The 17,162-nt window shown below is 33.7% G+C and overlaps 1 protein-coding gene across 6 annotated transcripts in view; it reads right to left on the reverse strand.

Annotated features, from left to right (window-relative positions):
* The window catches only part of KIF3A (kinesin family member 3A), a 74,859-nt gene that overhangs the window by 14,349 nt on the left and 43,348 nt on the right, over window positions 1-17,162 (reverse strand). For all 6 annotated transcript variants that reach the window (XM_074290991.1, XM_074290990.1, XM_074290992.1 and 3 more), the window contains 7 exons: window positions 14,347-14,503; window positions 10,551-10,731; window positions 10,291-10,401; window positions 9,153-9,278; window positions 1,731-1,784; window positions 1,579-1,647; window positions 501-625 (listed from right to left, as the gene is read on the reverse strand). In XM_074290991.1, coding sequence (XP_074147092.1) covers window positions 501-625; window positions 1,579-1,647; window positions 1,731-1,784; window positions 9,153-9,278; window positions 10,291-10,401; window positions 10,551-10,731; window positions 14,347-14,503 — 823 coding nt within the window. The remainder of the gene's footprint in view (window positions 1-500; window positions 626-1,578; window positions 1,648-1,730; window positions 1,785-9,152; window positions 9,279-10,290; window positions 10,402-10,550; window positions 10,732-14,346; window positions 14,504-17,162) is intronic.

The following is a 17,162-nucleotide window of genomic DNA, read 5'->3' on the forward strand; positions in this document are numbered from 1 at the left end:
AAGTAGATAGAAACTCAAAGAAGAAAACACATAGACATGGAAAGGGACATTTCCCTAAATTGAGAGAAAATGGAAAGAAATCTATCAGAAATGGTCTGTTAACAAACACCACTGAAACAACTGATTTAGCAAAAGAGGCATCTCACCAGAAGAGCTTAGTTACAAATCTGTCTCATGACTCAAAAGATTTTGAGACTAAGACAATGCAGGAGATATCTGTGGTGTTTACAAAGAACAAAGGGAGACTCAGCATAATCTTAGCTAAGTCAAAAGGGTTAGAATAATTCATTTCTTTTAAATTCCTTTTAAATTCTTTTGATCAGATATATTATGGCTGGAAAAATCAATGTAATATTTCTTAATGAAACTAATTTTCAAATGAGATCTTTAATGTCTCAACCAAAATCTTGGTTGTATTAACAGAAATAAAAACAAAATGTGTATTTTAATGACTAGAATAGCTTAAGACAGGATTTATAAGATTCAAAAAATATTCTTACCTTCTTCCAGTTTTGGGCCTTGATTTTCCCTTTGAAGTGCGTGGTCTCTCTAATTTCATCAAAGATTGTCTCAGGCTTTCCTCAGTATAAGCTAAATACACATGGGAAAGGTCCACTTCGAAGGGCTAAGTAAAAGAAAACATGGAACAATTTTAATTCCATTTAAAAAATGCACTCTATTGAATATCAAATTCTATGAAAGTCACAAAAAAATGCAATTCAAAAAGATGTCTTCTACACAAGCAACTTGACATTCTTATCCTAAGTCTAGTGAATAAAGAATGATCAAGCGCTAGAAGGGCAAAAAATAAAAACCTCTGATGTGTGACACATTTCTCTAGAAATAGATATGACAAGTCCTTCTATCACTGTCACATTTCCCTGTTGGCCTAAAACCAAAGCAGCAATTAAAGAAATCATTATAGACATATTTCAGATTCCAAAATAGTCTGAGGATCCTCTATCTGCAGATAAACACCAGAGGAATAAAGTTAAGTCATTGAGCCACAATGAGTGTTACCTGAGCATTCTCCCTACAATAATCACTAGAATATCCCTTTGAACAATACTCTTCTTAAAAGAACTTCATGTGAAAGTCCAGGCTAGCTCTCTCTGAAGGGCTCAGAATCAGTCCTTGCCCCACGTTGGGTGCCAAAATGTAAGGTCCGGTCATCTCATTATCCTTCCAGACTGCCGTCTAAACTCAATCTCCTAGTCAGACTGTTTTCCAGGCTCAATGTTGCCTCTTTTATCCTTGCAGAGAATGGGCACGTGAGAACTCAGGGGCTTGTGGGAAAATACTTCAACCAATGAACTTGCTCTGCTTAAAGGTGTAAACTCCTCCAAATATGTAAACTCCTCTTCAGAAGTCCAAAGGTGTAAACTCCCTTTCAAGGACCGAACCAAAGGTGTGAATTCTGAGCTAGAGAATTGCCCAGACAATCTGAGTTATCACCTTGTAATCCTAACACCTTCTTCCATAGGTAAAGGACAACATGGCCATATGGCTGGCTGAACAATGTAATAAACAACATTCTTAAAGCAACAGTAATAGCAACAAAAGTAATGAAACCCTTACATCTTTCTCTTTTTTATCAGGTACTGGAGTCTGCTTCCTCATATTATTTCCTGTGTAGGCAACACATTTCTTAAATAAAAAGAAAAGAATTAATTAGCAAACATGGGACTAACAGGTTATTCTAATGTTAATGCTTGTAAAAGTATACTTACCAGCTGCCATTCTCCAATATCTTCATTCCAGTGAACATAATTTTCAATCATTTCCTTGGGAAAAATATAGAGATATTCTGCTTAAAATATTAAACAACTTTTTTTTAATTTATAGGGAAAATTTATAGGTTGGTTCCACCTGTACCTTTCATGAATATCTCCAAGCAACAATCCTCAAAATGCTTTATTTTCAATGCTTTCTTCAAAAATTTATATTTTTTAAAAAAAGATGAAAAATCATAAATATAACAAGGAATCAGTCCTCAACAAATATAAGTTCTTTGTCTCAAAGAGGGTCATTACATTAGGAAAGTGATGTCCTGACTTGCAAATGAATTTAATTTAATTTAAGTATCCTGTGCAAGGAATTAGGAATATACAAAGTTTATGGGGGCAGCTAGGTGGCGCAGTGGATAGAGCACCAGCCCTGAATTCAGGAGGACCCGAGTTCAAATGTGGTCTCAGACATTTAACACTTCCTAGCTGTGTGACCCTGGGCAAGTCACTTAACCCCAGCCTCAAGGGGGGGGGGGGGAAGGAATATACCAAGTTTAAATAAAACAGGATCCTGGCTATTTTAAATTTGAGAGTCTGGTAAAGACAGCTACCCAAATAATTAGAACACAACAAAAAGAAATGGTGAATGCATCAAAGAGACAAGAGAGTAAATGTGACTGCAGATCTGGGGACTTTGAAAAGTTTCTGAAAAGGCAGTATTTAAGCTAGGTTTAAAGGATGCCTTGGAATTCAGAAATTAAACAAGGATTGGTTACAAATGGTGGGGATTCCAGTGATAGAGGAAAGTGTGAGCAAAGAGGAGACAGTAAAGGCAGGTCAGGTGGGGAACTATACATTTCAATTTGGCTGAGATGAAGAATAGGTGAATGAGAACAATGTGAAATAAGGCTTAAAAATAGGGAGACATCCGATTACAGAGGGCCTTGAATAACAGAAAAAAAGCTGTTTTTACAACATCTCTGATGTCAATATGTAGAAGATATGTTTGACAATGGCAGCAACAAGAGTTTGGAGGCTGGAAGTAAAGCAATTGTGTAGATAAGTAGTAGTGAGGGGTTATGTGGCATGAAAGCAGAAGGAGCTAGATCACATACTGCAAAAGTAGAATGGAAAGGACTTGCTAACATAACACTAAGTTATTCTGAACACATGACATTGCAAATGGTTGCGCCACTGATACATACAACCAAGTTAAGAGAAGCAAAACAAAGTTTTGTGAAAGATATGTGGAGTATCAAGTACTGGTGGACAATCCATGGTCAAGTTATGGAACTGGAATGCTGAAAGGCAGAATTGAAGAAATGGATTTGGGAGTTATTTGCATAAAGATGACCCCTGAAAAGATAGGAATCAGATTGTCAAAGAAGCTTACATATAGAGGAGGCAAAGATAGAATGTTTTGAATGAACAATCACCTCAGAGGTGAGTCCTTACCCAAGAAACTAATTTTTTTTTTGGCATTATCAAAAACTAGGATTCTTTGTTGTATATCTCATCTGTTATAAAACCAAATCACCTGAAAATTAATGCTTTATAGAGTAGTTTGAGATGTGTGACCTTTTGAACCATTCAATGAATTTTATTTTCTTCTAGTTCTAAAAAGGAATGCTTTGCTAGTTTAATTGGTTCAGTCTAGAAAGATTATTTCTCCAATTATTTAGAATCTATATAAATCTTTAAAGATTTGTGATTGTATCCATATAGTTCTTGCATGTGTTTTGGTGGGTATACTTCCAAGTATTTTATACATTCTTAGTTATTTTAAATGTAATTTCTCTGTCTGCTAGGTTTTGTTGGTAATATAGATAAATGTTTATGATGTATATGATTTTATTTTATATCTTGCAACTTTGATGAACTTATTTCAAGTGATCTTCAGTTGTTTAAAGTTCTCTACATAAACCATTGTATCACCTATAAAAAGCAATTGACTTATTTAAGTTTATTCCCTTGATTCCTTGTCTTAGTGATAAAGTAAGCATTTCTTTTGAAAAAGTAGTGATGATAATGGACACTTTTGCTCTACTTCTGATGTTGCTGGAAAGACTTTTAATTTATCCCCATTACATGTAATACTAGCTCCTGATTTTACGTTAATTCTACATAACATATTAAGGAAAAGTCCTTTTGTAAGGATAGAAATTCTTTCATTTGCATTATGGGCTTAATGTTTATAGGCAAGAAAGAGTAACGCATTAATTAGGATTATAATTGTTATAATTAAAAATAAATATGTTATTGATGCCTTTGATCTTTACATCATAATCATTTCAATTCTCCCCTCCCTCTTCCCTAAATTTTATTCCACTTAGTAGTCTACTGAAACTATTTTCTCAAAGTTCCCTCATGACATCCCAAGTCAGAAATTCTTAATTTTTTTTTTTGTATCATTCCTTTGGCAGTATGCTGAAACCTGTGGACCCTTTCTCAGAACAATGTTGTGAAATGCTTAAAATACATAGTATTGTAAAAACAATTATATTAAAATCCAAGTTAAGAACCATTCAATTTAATAGCCTGTTTTCAGTTTTTATTCTTTTTTGACCATGCTACAGCATGTCACTGTTAACAACAACTCCCTACTGGACACTCCTCTGGTTTTCCTCTTTGGAGGCAGCTAAGTGACAAAACAGAGCACAGAAAGACAAATTAAAATATGCCCTGCTGAGCCCTCAGTTTTCTCACTTATCATAGCCCCTATCTTTCAGAATTGTGAAAATTTAAATGAGATAACAATGAGATGATGTTTGTAAAATATTTAGCACAGTACTTGCCACATAGGAAGCACATAAATGCTAGTTTCCTTCTTGTTTCTCCTCTAGTTTTTTGTAACGTTTTATTTAGTATGAGTCTTTCCATCTTTTCTTGTTTCAAAGGCTTGTTTGAAAGTCTGGTGAAACTTATGACACTCTTCTCAGAATAGGATTACAAAGGAAACAAACTACATCGAAATAAAGATGTTTTCCCTTTAAGTTCCTGAACCCTCTGATGTTACTGGGGGACCTGTGTGGACCTCAAGTTAAGTATCCCCAAATCTGTCCTTATCATTCTTCACTTCTCCCTCTGTACTCTCTTGGCAAATTCCTTCACTCCCAAATTCAACTAAATTACTACTATAATGCAGAGGATTCATCAAATGTATAATCTTCCAACCTAGTCTCTCCTTTTGGGATTTAGCTCCCCATCTCAAAATGCTTACAATAATACATCTTTACCAAGATTTACCAACAACACCTCAAACTCAGAATCTAAAACTGAGTTTCTTTGTCCCTAAAACTGCTTCCCTTCCCTGTTTTCCCACTTTTTACCCTATTTCTGCATAAGACACCATTACTGTACCATCTTTGAAATGTAGGCACTACATTTGGTTCTTCCTTCTCTCACTTCCCATTGGACACCACCAAATCTTATAGATTCTGCCTCAACAACTTCTCACATTCTTCCCTTTCTCTAATCCCATTGCAACCATTATAATACTAACCTCACTGCCATCTGCTGGGACTATAATAGTCTCCTAACAAATATGTATTAACCTCACTTTAATCTGACCTTCATACAAATGAATAGAATAATCTCATGTAAAAAAAAATTCAGATGCTTTATTGATCCATAATAGTTCTAGCTAAGCAGCAATTGGGAATAAGATCCTAGTGCACAGCATAAATAAGATCCAACTTCTAGAAGAAATAAAAGATATTTTCATCAAAGTACATTTTGCCACAGAATGAACTTTCTTATGTATCTCTCCTCTGCTTAAAAATCTTCTATTATTCCCTGCTGCCTTCTAAGTAAAATTCAAACTTCTCTGAATGAAATTTAAGACCTTACATCATCTGGTATTTCATCATTCTGTTATCATTCTTCCATGCTTTTTAGTAGAGACCATTCTCTCCTCCCAAACAAAAACACTCCCCTACCTCTCTCTTCCTTTGTTTATGCTGTTCTCTATGGCCAGAATGGACTCCTTCCACATCACTTCTGGCTGAAATTTTTAATTATTCCTTAAAATATAAATCAAATATTGCCTTTTCCATGAAACTTTCTCTGATATACTCAAGTCTATAAAGACCCTTGGATTGCATGTAGCAATTTGTTTTGTAACTCTTAATAATATACTTAATATAGAATACTATAGAGACCATGTGTTTTTGTCTATTTCCCTATAGATAATAAGTTGTTTAATTGTTTTTCTCTATTCTTATCACTGTGTTCTATGTACAGAGGGAGTGAACTGAATGAAGTATGACCATCTTAGTTTTAAAAAAAAATCCAACTTACAACTGACAATCATAAATGTTATTGGATCATGATTCTTATCCTGCTCCCTGGGGGGTATACTCCAAAATTCTGTCCTGGGTCCTCTTTTCTCCACCTTTCCTTTCCTCTTTCTCTCCAACCCCTTCTACATATCTCTGTCCTTCTAGTGTGGCCATGGAAATAATTATCACTCCTACACAGATGATTCTTCAAATCTATATTTTTATATCTAGTCCATTTTGCACCATGCATTTCCCACTGAATAGCCTGAAAGCAAATAAAATTCAACATGTCAAAGGAGAACAAATTCTCTTTCTCCAAAATCTACTTCTTAATTTTCCTATATCTGTCTAATGTACTGCCATCTTTCTAATCATCCAGATTCACAAACTTGTAAGGAATGCAGTAGCTTCTTAGACCTACTAAATAAAAAAAATCCCTTGGAAAGCACAAAAATTCAACAGGGAAGATAAATCACCCTATTGGAATAAAAGACCAACTCCTTTTCCTAAAGACTAGTTTGAATATAAACTAGCCTCAAATTCAATAGGATTCTTTCCTCCCCCAATTAAAATGAACAGCAGCATTCCCAGATCAAGATTCTTTGCTCCTTTTTCCTAATGCCTGGAGCTGCTAGACTCAAGAAAAAATGCAGTAAAAACCCACTAAACTGTACTAGTAAAGGAGCAGTGATCCCAGAAGGAAACCCAATTCCACATGTAAGCCCAGTGATCTTTTTTCATCATTCTCCCTGACAGCCTTTTGTTTTAAGAGTTTTTATCCTTGGGCAGAGCCAAAATGGTGGAGAATAGACAGGACTTTTGAGTTCTTCTTGGCTTCCCTCAGATAAACATCAGACCAATCCTCTGACAGATTTTGGAGTGACAGAACCCACGAATATTTGGAGTGCAACAAATTTCCAGCAGAAGATATCTTGAAGGGACTTTAGGAAAGGTCTGTCTCAATTGGGCAAGCAGGGATACAGCCCAGTGCAGCCCCAGCACAGGGAGGCCAGGGCAGAGAGGCCCTGTGTAGGGAATCTAGTGGAAGGCTCATAGCCAAAATACAACAGCGTTGACTATGCTGTCCTGGTTCAGAAATTCAAAGGATCAGCAGACTAGCTGTGAGACCACCAATGCAACTACAGAAGGCAAATAGTAAACCTCTGAACCACAGCATAAAAGGCAGGCCTTGATCACACCCATCCAGCACAGTGGGAAAGCTGCAGCACCAGCCTCTGCACAGCTACTGCTGCCTTCTAGATGAAGCTTGGGACAATTTCTCCTGTGCCCTAGGAGCACACCTTAACCTTTAAAAATGAGCAAAAAAGTCAAAAGAGCTTTCACTATGCATAGCCATTATGGAGACAGAAGAACAGAATTCTAACCCTGAAGACACTAAAGGCAAACTACCTCCAAGATGAAGTTTCAAAGGGATATATGAGCTGGTTTCTAATTCAAAAGGCTCTCTTGGAAAAATTTAAAAAGGATTTTAAAAGAGAGTTAGAAGAAAAAATGGAGAAAGGAAATAAGAGCTTTGCAGGAGAGTTTGCAAAAGGAAACACAGAAATTAACTGAAGAAAACAACTCCTTAAAAATACATTTGATGAAATAGAAAAAATATATATATATATATATATATGTATGTATATATGTATATATACTGAAGAAAACCACTTTTTAAAAAATAGATTTGGCAAAATGGAAAAAGAAAACAACTTGAAAAATAGAACTAGTAAAATGGAAAAAAAATCCAATGAACGAAACAACTCCTTTAAAAGTACAATCAATCAAATACAAAAGGAGATGAAAGATTGCATGTTACAATTTTTTGAGAGCAACGATTATTTCATTTTTGTCTTTGTATCCTCAGGGCCAGGGACTGTGTCTTAACTACAAGTGCTTCATATGATGAATGATTTCTATACTTACTAAAGTTTCTAATAGTTTTTCATTTCAAGACTGAACACCCTCCATTCCATTTCAACAACTCTGCCATCAACAGGGTAAATGTACTAAAAACATGAAAGCATGACTAGGCTCAAAAACTAACAAAGTAGAAGGCCAAGCATCCCCTATGCACTCAGATAAAAGGGTACTATGAGGTGAAGTAGAGAAGCTATAGTGGTCAAAAAAAACTTATTTTCCCCAAGAAGGTCAATATCCCAAAGAATATTGTGCTGAAATTTGAACTTAAAAGAAGATCTAAAAGAATACCTGGTATCTTGTATCCTCCTAATTAAAAATATTTACATCTTTTTAGATATTCAATGAAAAGTTCTAAGTTTCATCTTTTTTCATTTTTATAATTAAAATACTTAAAATGTTAAACTTTTATTTTCTACTCTTTGATCTTGTATTTTGCCATATGGGAAGACTTGAAATCTAACCAAATTATGTGAAACTTTTCTTGGGTAGGAAAAGCTAATTAATGCTTGAAGATATAATCAGATACTGAACCAATATGAAATGTAATTCACAGAAAAGTGAATTTTAGTGCAAAATCCTTTGTCATTCAGAATTCACAAATAGGGATTTCTGGAGGCTTTTTTGGCTAGTATTACAATCAAAATCACTTATTGATTGCCTTCTTCTCCAGGTATATAGGCATAGAGAATACAAAGTATTAAAGTCAGAGGCACTTTATAATCATAGGGTTTAGTCACATTAGCATTAAGCAAATCTGTATTGAATTCATCACATTTAGCGGCTTCCCTACTTCAAAGTATTATCTTAATGAAATAGCTATTTCCCATGAATACAAGATGCACAAAAAAGAACTACTTAAAAACAACTGAAATAAAAACTGAAATGGCTGGTATAGAGGTCATTAAAGAACTGACTGGTTGAGGAAGCTGATAGTGGTGCTAATTTTTTGATAAAGGACAATAGGAATGACAGCTATTTTTAAAAAAAGATTTATAATATAGAGAAGTTTTCTATGGAGGTCACTGACTATAATATTACTATATTTTATATAAAAATTATTTATATGCTAATAGGCTATGAAGTTCAAAAGAACTACGTAATGTCTGTCTTAATGTTTTTAATCTTTTCCCAGTGCCTAACACAATGTTCTTCACAAAACAGGTGCTTAATAAATGTTTTAAGTGAACTAAAAATAAAATTAGATACCCTTACTATTTACCTGATAATCCTGAGGAATAAAATTGTCAATAATAAGCATCTGTAGTCGAAGTTCCCTGCTAAGCTGTCTAATGTTTTCTAGAAGACCTTCAATTTCCCTCTGATGTTCCTGCTGAAGATCCGCCATCTAAAGTCACAAAAGTGTTGTAAAAAAATTGTAATTTCAGTCCTATTTCACAGCAAAAAACATAATTCTAACTATTCTTTTGTGGTTTTATCACTTTTACAAAAGGTTTTTTCATAAAAATAAGTCAAGGAAATGAGAATTAAACATTTTAGGCTAAAAGAGAAAGTAACAATTATACTTTAATAAGTAACTTATAAAAAAATAAGTTAACTTCAACAATAAAAAGAACAAAATAAATGATTTTAAGGTTTTTAAGATTAAAGGAATACTTTTTGATTCCTTTATATAAATTAGCACAATGTAAATAAGAGTTATAAAAAAAGATTTATCTTAATATTATTTCTATTTGATGCACTTATTGGTTTTGCCAATTAAAAAATTATTCCTTATAACAAAAAGAGATGATTCTCTGAGAAGTGAAGGGAGGAATGACAGAAATGTTAAAAGCTTTTCAATAGCTAAAAGTAATCTGTTAAAATTGACCAATTTGCTATTTTATTGTTTCAGCAGATACTACAAGATAAGTTTGCATTAGAGTAATTTCTTCCAGCATCTGTTTCTAATTGCTTTATGATTGGAAAAAAAAAAAACACTTGGAAGAAGTCTTTTTATCTTATTTGACAGGGCATATATGGTTCCTTTTGATCTAGTGGAAATGACTATGCTAATAAAGATACATTCTTTCCTTTGTAATTAGTAAAAACATCCTTTGACCAACAAATAGTATCCTTTTCCCTCACACTCTTTCTTTCAAGTAGGTTTGAAAAGTAATATATTATGTCCCTTACTGAATTATGACAGACACTTCTGATGGAGAGCGTCTCAATCTGAGTTAATTAACTTCAGTTAATTTTTTTTTGTAACTACATTTGCCTTTCAGATTGGTTAATGGCAGTGTGAAGTCAATGGACTCTAGAACAACTTTTGTCACAGGAGGAAATTTAGACAATATAAAAACAAAACCAAAAAAACCCAGTAACTAATTTTTACAAGTTATTTTTAAATAACTGACCTCTGACTTTGCAGCCATTAGCATCGTCCAAACTTTCTTTAATTTCTTGGTCTTTCCCTGAGCTTCTTCCTGTAAACTAGTATATTTCTCTTCAATATCCAGGCGTTCTTGCTAAGGCAAAAAAATGTTCAAGTTCAGAAAATATTGTTTGTGAAAAAGGAATGACAAAAATTATAAAACTACTGACCAATTATTATTTCTGAATGAGATTCCATACATGTTAGCAAACTATCCAACAATGAATAAAAATTCACTATTACCTCTTTTTCTTCAAGCTCTCTTCGAAGTTGTTCTGCTCTTTTTCTTCTTTCTTCTAGTTCCATATTAGATTCCTCCAGAAGTTTCTCTTGCTCTTCAGCCTTGGCCAATAAATCAACACCTCCAACAATCACTTTTTTCTCTAGTGCAGATAATTTTTCCAAAAGTGACTGATGCTCTTGTCTATTAATGTAAAAATATAATATATAGTAAAATATCTATTATCCTAACATTTAAGATTTCCAATAAGAAATTTAAACTAATTTAAAAACTAAAAGAGGATCCCAAAACTGGAATATTAATTACTGAGCTCCTTCATTGCCCTGCCTTTTTTGGTTCCATCAAACTTCAGTGAATCAACACCAATTTTCTTCTTTCCTGTAGTCATAGGAGAGAGAACCCTACATAATAAAACCAATTTCTTTTTTTATACCCTTCAGCTATGTGCTTAATTCCCTGCTACCTTCTCTAAAACTTTGAACCAGCAAAGTAAATCTTTCCTCACATGGAACTTTAATCTCTCCCTCACTGGCTCCTTTCCGTCTGCCTTGGCTCTCCTCTCTTCTCTCACTATACAATACTGTCTCTTTCTTGAGAATCTCATGCACTGCCGTGCCTTTTAACTATGGACTCTATGAAGATGACTTCCAAATTTATTATCTCCAAGCTTTGACTTCTGTTCTAAGCTCCAAACCCACATAGCCAAATGCTGAGAAAGACATCTACATCAATCAATTAAAAGGCATTTAAGCGCTCCTTATAAGCCAGGAACTGTGTTAAGTCCTGGGAACATTATTTTTAAAAAGGCAAACACAATCCCCAGGAGCTTGAATTCCAATGAGAGAGGACATATATAAATACCTAGTTACATGCAAGATATACACAAAGCAGATGTGAAGTAACCTCAGAGGAAAAGGCATTAGTAGTGGAGGAAGCTGGGAACGGCTTCTGCACAAAACGGGATTTGAGCTGAATCTTGTAGGAAGCCAGGAGGTTGAAGTGGGGAAGAATAGAATATTTCATGCAAGGCATAATCATAGGAAAATTGGCTGAGGAAAAGCAAACAGGCCAACAGAACTTGACTGTAATGTGTAACAAATCTAGAACGGGAAGATTCTGGGAAGACGACAGAATAGGTCAAGCTTTCCAATTTCCAATTTCTCCTACAAATAAGACAAAAGTGTGACTTAAGGTGAATACAGAAAAGTTAAAAATAAATGAGAATTGGGATGGGATCTGCCCAAAGTGGTCCTCCTAGGGTAATAGGTCCTGTAAAAGGCATTTTACCTCCAGGCTAGCTCTATTGAGTGTCTTGGGGTTATCTGAGCAGGGAGATAGCCTTGGCTCCAGCCACAAGAACTCTCACTTCCCAGAAAGTGAGGGGAGTCTGGAGTCTGAGGCTGAGAAGACTGAGAGAATCTCTGCTAAGGAACTGCCAACCAAACTGTGCTGCACAGAAGGAACCAGCACACATCTGGTGCAGCAGTAGGGAAGAGAAGCTGGCGATAGCACTTATAGAATGGTAGAGTTCTTCGTTGGGGGTTCCAGATTAGATAGGAGAACTGAAGGAGGACCTGAAGCCAGAGGAACCATCCTTCCACCCCAGGTCTAGAGGTAATTACACAAACAAGCTCTTATTTTTAAAATGAGCAAGCAAAGAAAAAAGAACCCAAGAAAGTTACTATGGGAATAGGGAAGACTGAAGTTGATCTTCAGAGGAAGATACTTAAGTAAAAAAAAGCCTTTCCTACTCCCAAAGAGTAATGTTAAATGTTACCTGCTCCAAAAAGAATTCATGGAAGAACTCAAAAAAGACTTTAAAAATCAAATGAGAGTAACTGAGAAAAAACTAAAAAAGCTAAAATAAAATAAGAACTCAAGAAAACAAGATTATAAAAAGGTCAACCAACGAGAAAAGGAGATCCAGAGTCTTAAGGAAGAAAACAACTCTGAAAATTAGAAATAGGCAAGAAGCCACCAGTCAAGTTACAAGAGACCAAAAAATAATAAAATATAAAGAATGAAAAAAAAGAGAATGTTGTTTTTCTCAAAAGGAAAACAATAGATCTAGAGAATAGGTCAAGAAAACATAATAACTGAACTATTTGAAAGCTATGATCAAAAAAATAAAATCTTAAATACAATAAATAATTAAAGAAATTGCCCTGAAATGTTGAAAACCTACAGGATCATCATTGCTAAGTTTTGAAACCCCCAGATCAAAGATAAAATTTTATAAGGAACGACGACAACAACAACAAAACAATTAAATGTGCTAAGGTCACAATTAGAATCACCCAAGATCTATGAATGACTATAATAGAAAACCACAGGCCTTGGAACATTATATGTTAAAAATCAAAAGAACTAGGATTGTAACCAAAAGTATTACATCCAACAAAACTAAGCATAATCCTGATGGGAAAAAAATTTTTTTTCAATGAATTGCCAGACTTTCAGGATTTTGTTGCAAAAAAAAAATCTGAACTTACTAGAAAGTCGGAGATAAAAGAGTCAAGAGAAATATCAAGTAAGCAACAAAGACTAATTTCAAAGAGAAATAATAATGACAATGACAAACTTTATTTTTTATACATAGAAATGTAAACCTTATGTCTAAGATTGTCATTAGTAATTGGGTAGCAGATAAATTGGGGGAAAATCTTTGCTACAAGTTTCATCAGTGAAGATCCATTTCCAAGATATATATGGAATGGACTAAAGTTTATTATCAATTGATAAATAGTCAAAGGATTTAAATAGGAAGTTTTTAGAAGAAGAAATCAAAACTATCAACATTCATATGAATAATACACTAAATCATGAATAATTAGAGAAATAAAAATTTAAAAGTAAGGTTGGTTCTGCTTCACACCCATCAGACAGTATAATTGATAAAACAGGATAAGGGCTGAAAGGAAAAAACATACATCATTACACCATTAATACAACTGTGAACTGGTTCAGCCATTCTGGAAAGTTAATTTGAAACTGTATCCCTCGACTCTTTAATACCACTACCAGTTCACATCCCAAAGAGATCAAATAAAAAGGAAAAGGACCCATATGTATAAAATTTACAGGAGCTTAAAATGACTAATCACAATTCCAAGAAGACTAATATTGAAACATGATACTCATCTCAACAGAGAGTTTAAGGGTTCAGAGTGAAAATGACAATTTTTAGCTGGATACAGCCAATGTAGAAATTTGTTTTGATTGATTTCATTTACAAAAGGGCTTGGTGGGGATGGGAAATATGAAAGGGTAGATTACTGCTGATTAAATATACATATAATTTTTTTAAAATGTATGTGTCTGTTTCTAAGTGGCCAACAAAGCTATTGTGAAATTGATTTAGTACATAACACCAATGTTTTGCCCATAGACAAAATGAAAAATAAAGAAATTCTGAATTTATTACATAATGGTATTTTTTTTTTCCTCTTCCCCCCTCCTGAGGCTGGGGTTAAGTGACTTCCAGGGTCACACAGCTAGGAAGTGTTAAGTGTCTGAGACCATATTTGAACTCGGGTCCTCCTGAATTTAGGGCTGGTGCTCTATCCACTGCGCCACTTCGCTGCCCCCTACATAATGGCATTCTTGTGTATAGCTAAGAAACTATTCCTTTCCAAAGAACCAGAAACTCAAGTTGGATATATAAATTTTTAAATTGGAATCAAATTCCTATTTAAATCAGATTACAAACAACTGACATTTATATAGAACTTTTTTTTCTAACCACCTAAAATACATTATCTTATTTGAGAATTTGTTACAACAGATTATAATACTCACTGGGCTTTGAGAAGATCTTTCTCCCTTTTTTCCAGTTCAGCTCTGGCTTTATTTCTTTCTTCTTCTTCCATATCAAGTTTGGTCTCAAGTGCTTTCCTTTCTTCATCAATTTTTGCTTGCATTTCAACCATCTTATCTGGGGAAACTTTCTTTTTACCTATGTGAGTTTTATTCAAACAAAATTATCACTAAAGTAAGAGGGGGAAGAAAGAGTTGTAAAATAATGTGAAATGTTCCTCAATTAAAAAAAAAAGAATATCAACTGGATAATTATGCTTTATTTTCTATATCATGAATTCCCAGAATAGCCTTTTTGAAGCAGTCACCAAATTCAAGGAGGCAAAAAGCCAATAACCATCCAAATTGAAAAAGAGAGGCAAGATCCTTCACGAAATGGGATAAGAAACAGATTTTTAAAAATAAAATATAAAATATAATTGTATATATGAATGCAGTATTAAATAACCCCAAACATGCAAACTATGTGCCCTTTAATTCCTCATTTTAGCATAAGGAATAATTTCAAACAATTTCTTCATTTAGCCTGGACAAATAACTTGCTAAATTATTAAAATTATATTTCAACGTAAACCAATACAAAAACTAGCTAGACACAGCAACAAAATTATGTGACAATCAATTCTGATGGACATAACTCTTTTCAACAACGAGGTGATTCAGACTTGTGATGGAGAGAGCAATCTGCATCCAGAAAGAGGACTATGGGGACTGAATGTGGATCACAACTATCTTTGCATATATTCTGAAAATTAAAAGCTATTATTTTTTTAAAACTAGCTAGTTTTTAAAACTAAATATTTTAAAACTTTTTTTGCCATTAACTGAACTTGTTTAATAAAAATGTAAAGTTTTCTTTATGTGTACAATATATATTTTAAAACAGCTTATGGTAAATAAATTTTATATTGATGATACTCTCCAACTTATTAATTAGGGTTGTTATAAATGTTTTTATGTTAAGTTGGTTATTTAAACTATTGAATAATTTTTCAATAAAGACAATATTATATATGGTTAAGGTGAGAGACTTAATGAAAAAAAAAAAAAAAGAAAAGAAAAAATGAGAAAAACATAGCCAGTAAAATAACACTGGATTTGGAATTTAGAGAGCATAACTTTTTAAAGGGAGGAACTATGTTTTATTTAAATTCTATCTCCCCCTAGGTTATAGAAAAATGTAATATATACAGGTTCCCTTCCCACTGGCTGTCTTCAAACAAAAGCCAGATGACTACTTATCAGATGATATAAAGGGGATTTCTGTTAAGAGTTGGACTAGATGACCTCTAATGCTCCTTTTCAACTTCAAGGTTATATGATTCTATTAGGTACTTCCATTGCATATGCATACATTCACAGTAACTGACATTAATATGACTAAACTTACCATATAGATTGAATGGTGTAATGGAAAGAACACATTAGAATCACATTTTGTTTGACTCACAAGAGCCTAGTTACTTACTTAAATCACTTTTTAACTTCTATGACCTTCAGTTTTCCCATCATTAATATAGGAATGGTAATACTATACAATGAACTACTTCATAGGCTTGTTATGAGAAACAAATGGGAATTGTTATTTTAAACCAAAAATGCTATGCTATACACACACACACACACACACACACACACACACACACACACACACATATAAAACCTACTTACTAGTATTATTAGGCCTTCTTAAATGACTAGTATAAAATGTGAGCATTAAAAAATATAGGTTCAGGGGGTAGCTAGGTGGCACAGTGGATGGAGCACCAGGCCTGAAGTGAGAAGGTCTTGAGTTCAAATGTGGCCTAAGACACTTAACACTTCTTAGCTGTGTGACCCTGGGCAAGTCACTTAATCCCAGTTGCCTCAGGAAAAAAAAACAAGCAAACAAAAAACCAAATATAGATTCATAAAGTTCCAAGGATTCTTAAAGAGCCCGAGAGTTCAATCTCTTCATTTTTATAAGGAAACAGAGGCCCAAGAAACGAATAACTTGCTTGAGATATATAACAGTAACAGTAAAAAGCAAACCTGGAATAAAATCCAGATATGCTCTGACTTCAAATGCAGTGCTTTATATGAAAAGAATTAGAATGAAAAAATACTTTTTAATTAAAAAAAAGAGAAAGAAAAATAAAATTACTTGTGAAAATGAATATAAAAAATTCAATTCAAATAACACAACTTTGAAATGTTTTCCTTCAGAGAATAAGTACAATTTATCTGAAAATTGATTTGGGACACTCCTAAATGCTCACTATTATTGATTTCTACCCCAAAGTTCCACAGAAAGAATGGCAAGTAGAGTATATAAACAGTAAACAGTTGACCTCTCTACCTGGAGTCAAATCACCTCTGCTGTAAAAAGGAAAAAATACTATAGAGAATACAGGTAAAATATCATTGCACAGAGTACAAGTCTTTACACACATATTTTCTCTGGTTTCTTCAAGGAAGTTTAAAGAAAATCTTTAGTCTCCAGGATCTCAGGAAAAAGAGTTTAGCAATCAATATAAAATTTTAAAGCAAAGATGACATTCTATTTCTACATTTCATACAGCTCAAAAAGAAATTCTACTGAGCAGTAGCACAAACAGGATGAATAAGAAATTAAATAATAGTATTGATCTATTTATGCTCTGGTGTGGTGTGATTAATTGCAGTCCAGAAGTTAAAATTAAGAAGTGATTTCTGTTAACCTCTTTGGTCCAGTCACCTTAACTTTACTTTATGAATTCCAAAAAGCTAAAATCTCATTTTTATAAAGTAACTCCTAATTCAAAGGAATTTTTTCAAGG

Source organism: Sminthopsis crassicaudata, chromosome 2 (genome assembly GCF_048593235.1).
Source record: "Sminthopsis crassicaudata isolate SCR6 chromosome 2, ASM4859323v1, whole genome shotgun sequence".
In the NCBI taxonomy this organism is placed as follows: Eukaryota; Metazoa; Chordata; class Mammalia; order Dasyuromorphia; family Dasyuridae; genus Sminthopsis; species Sminthopsis crassicaudata.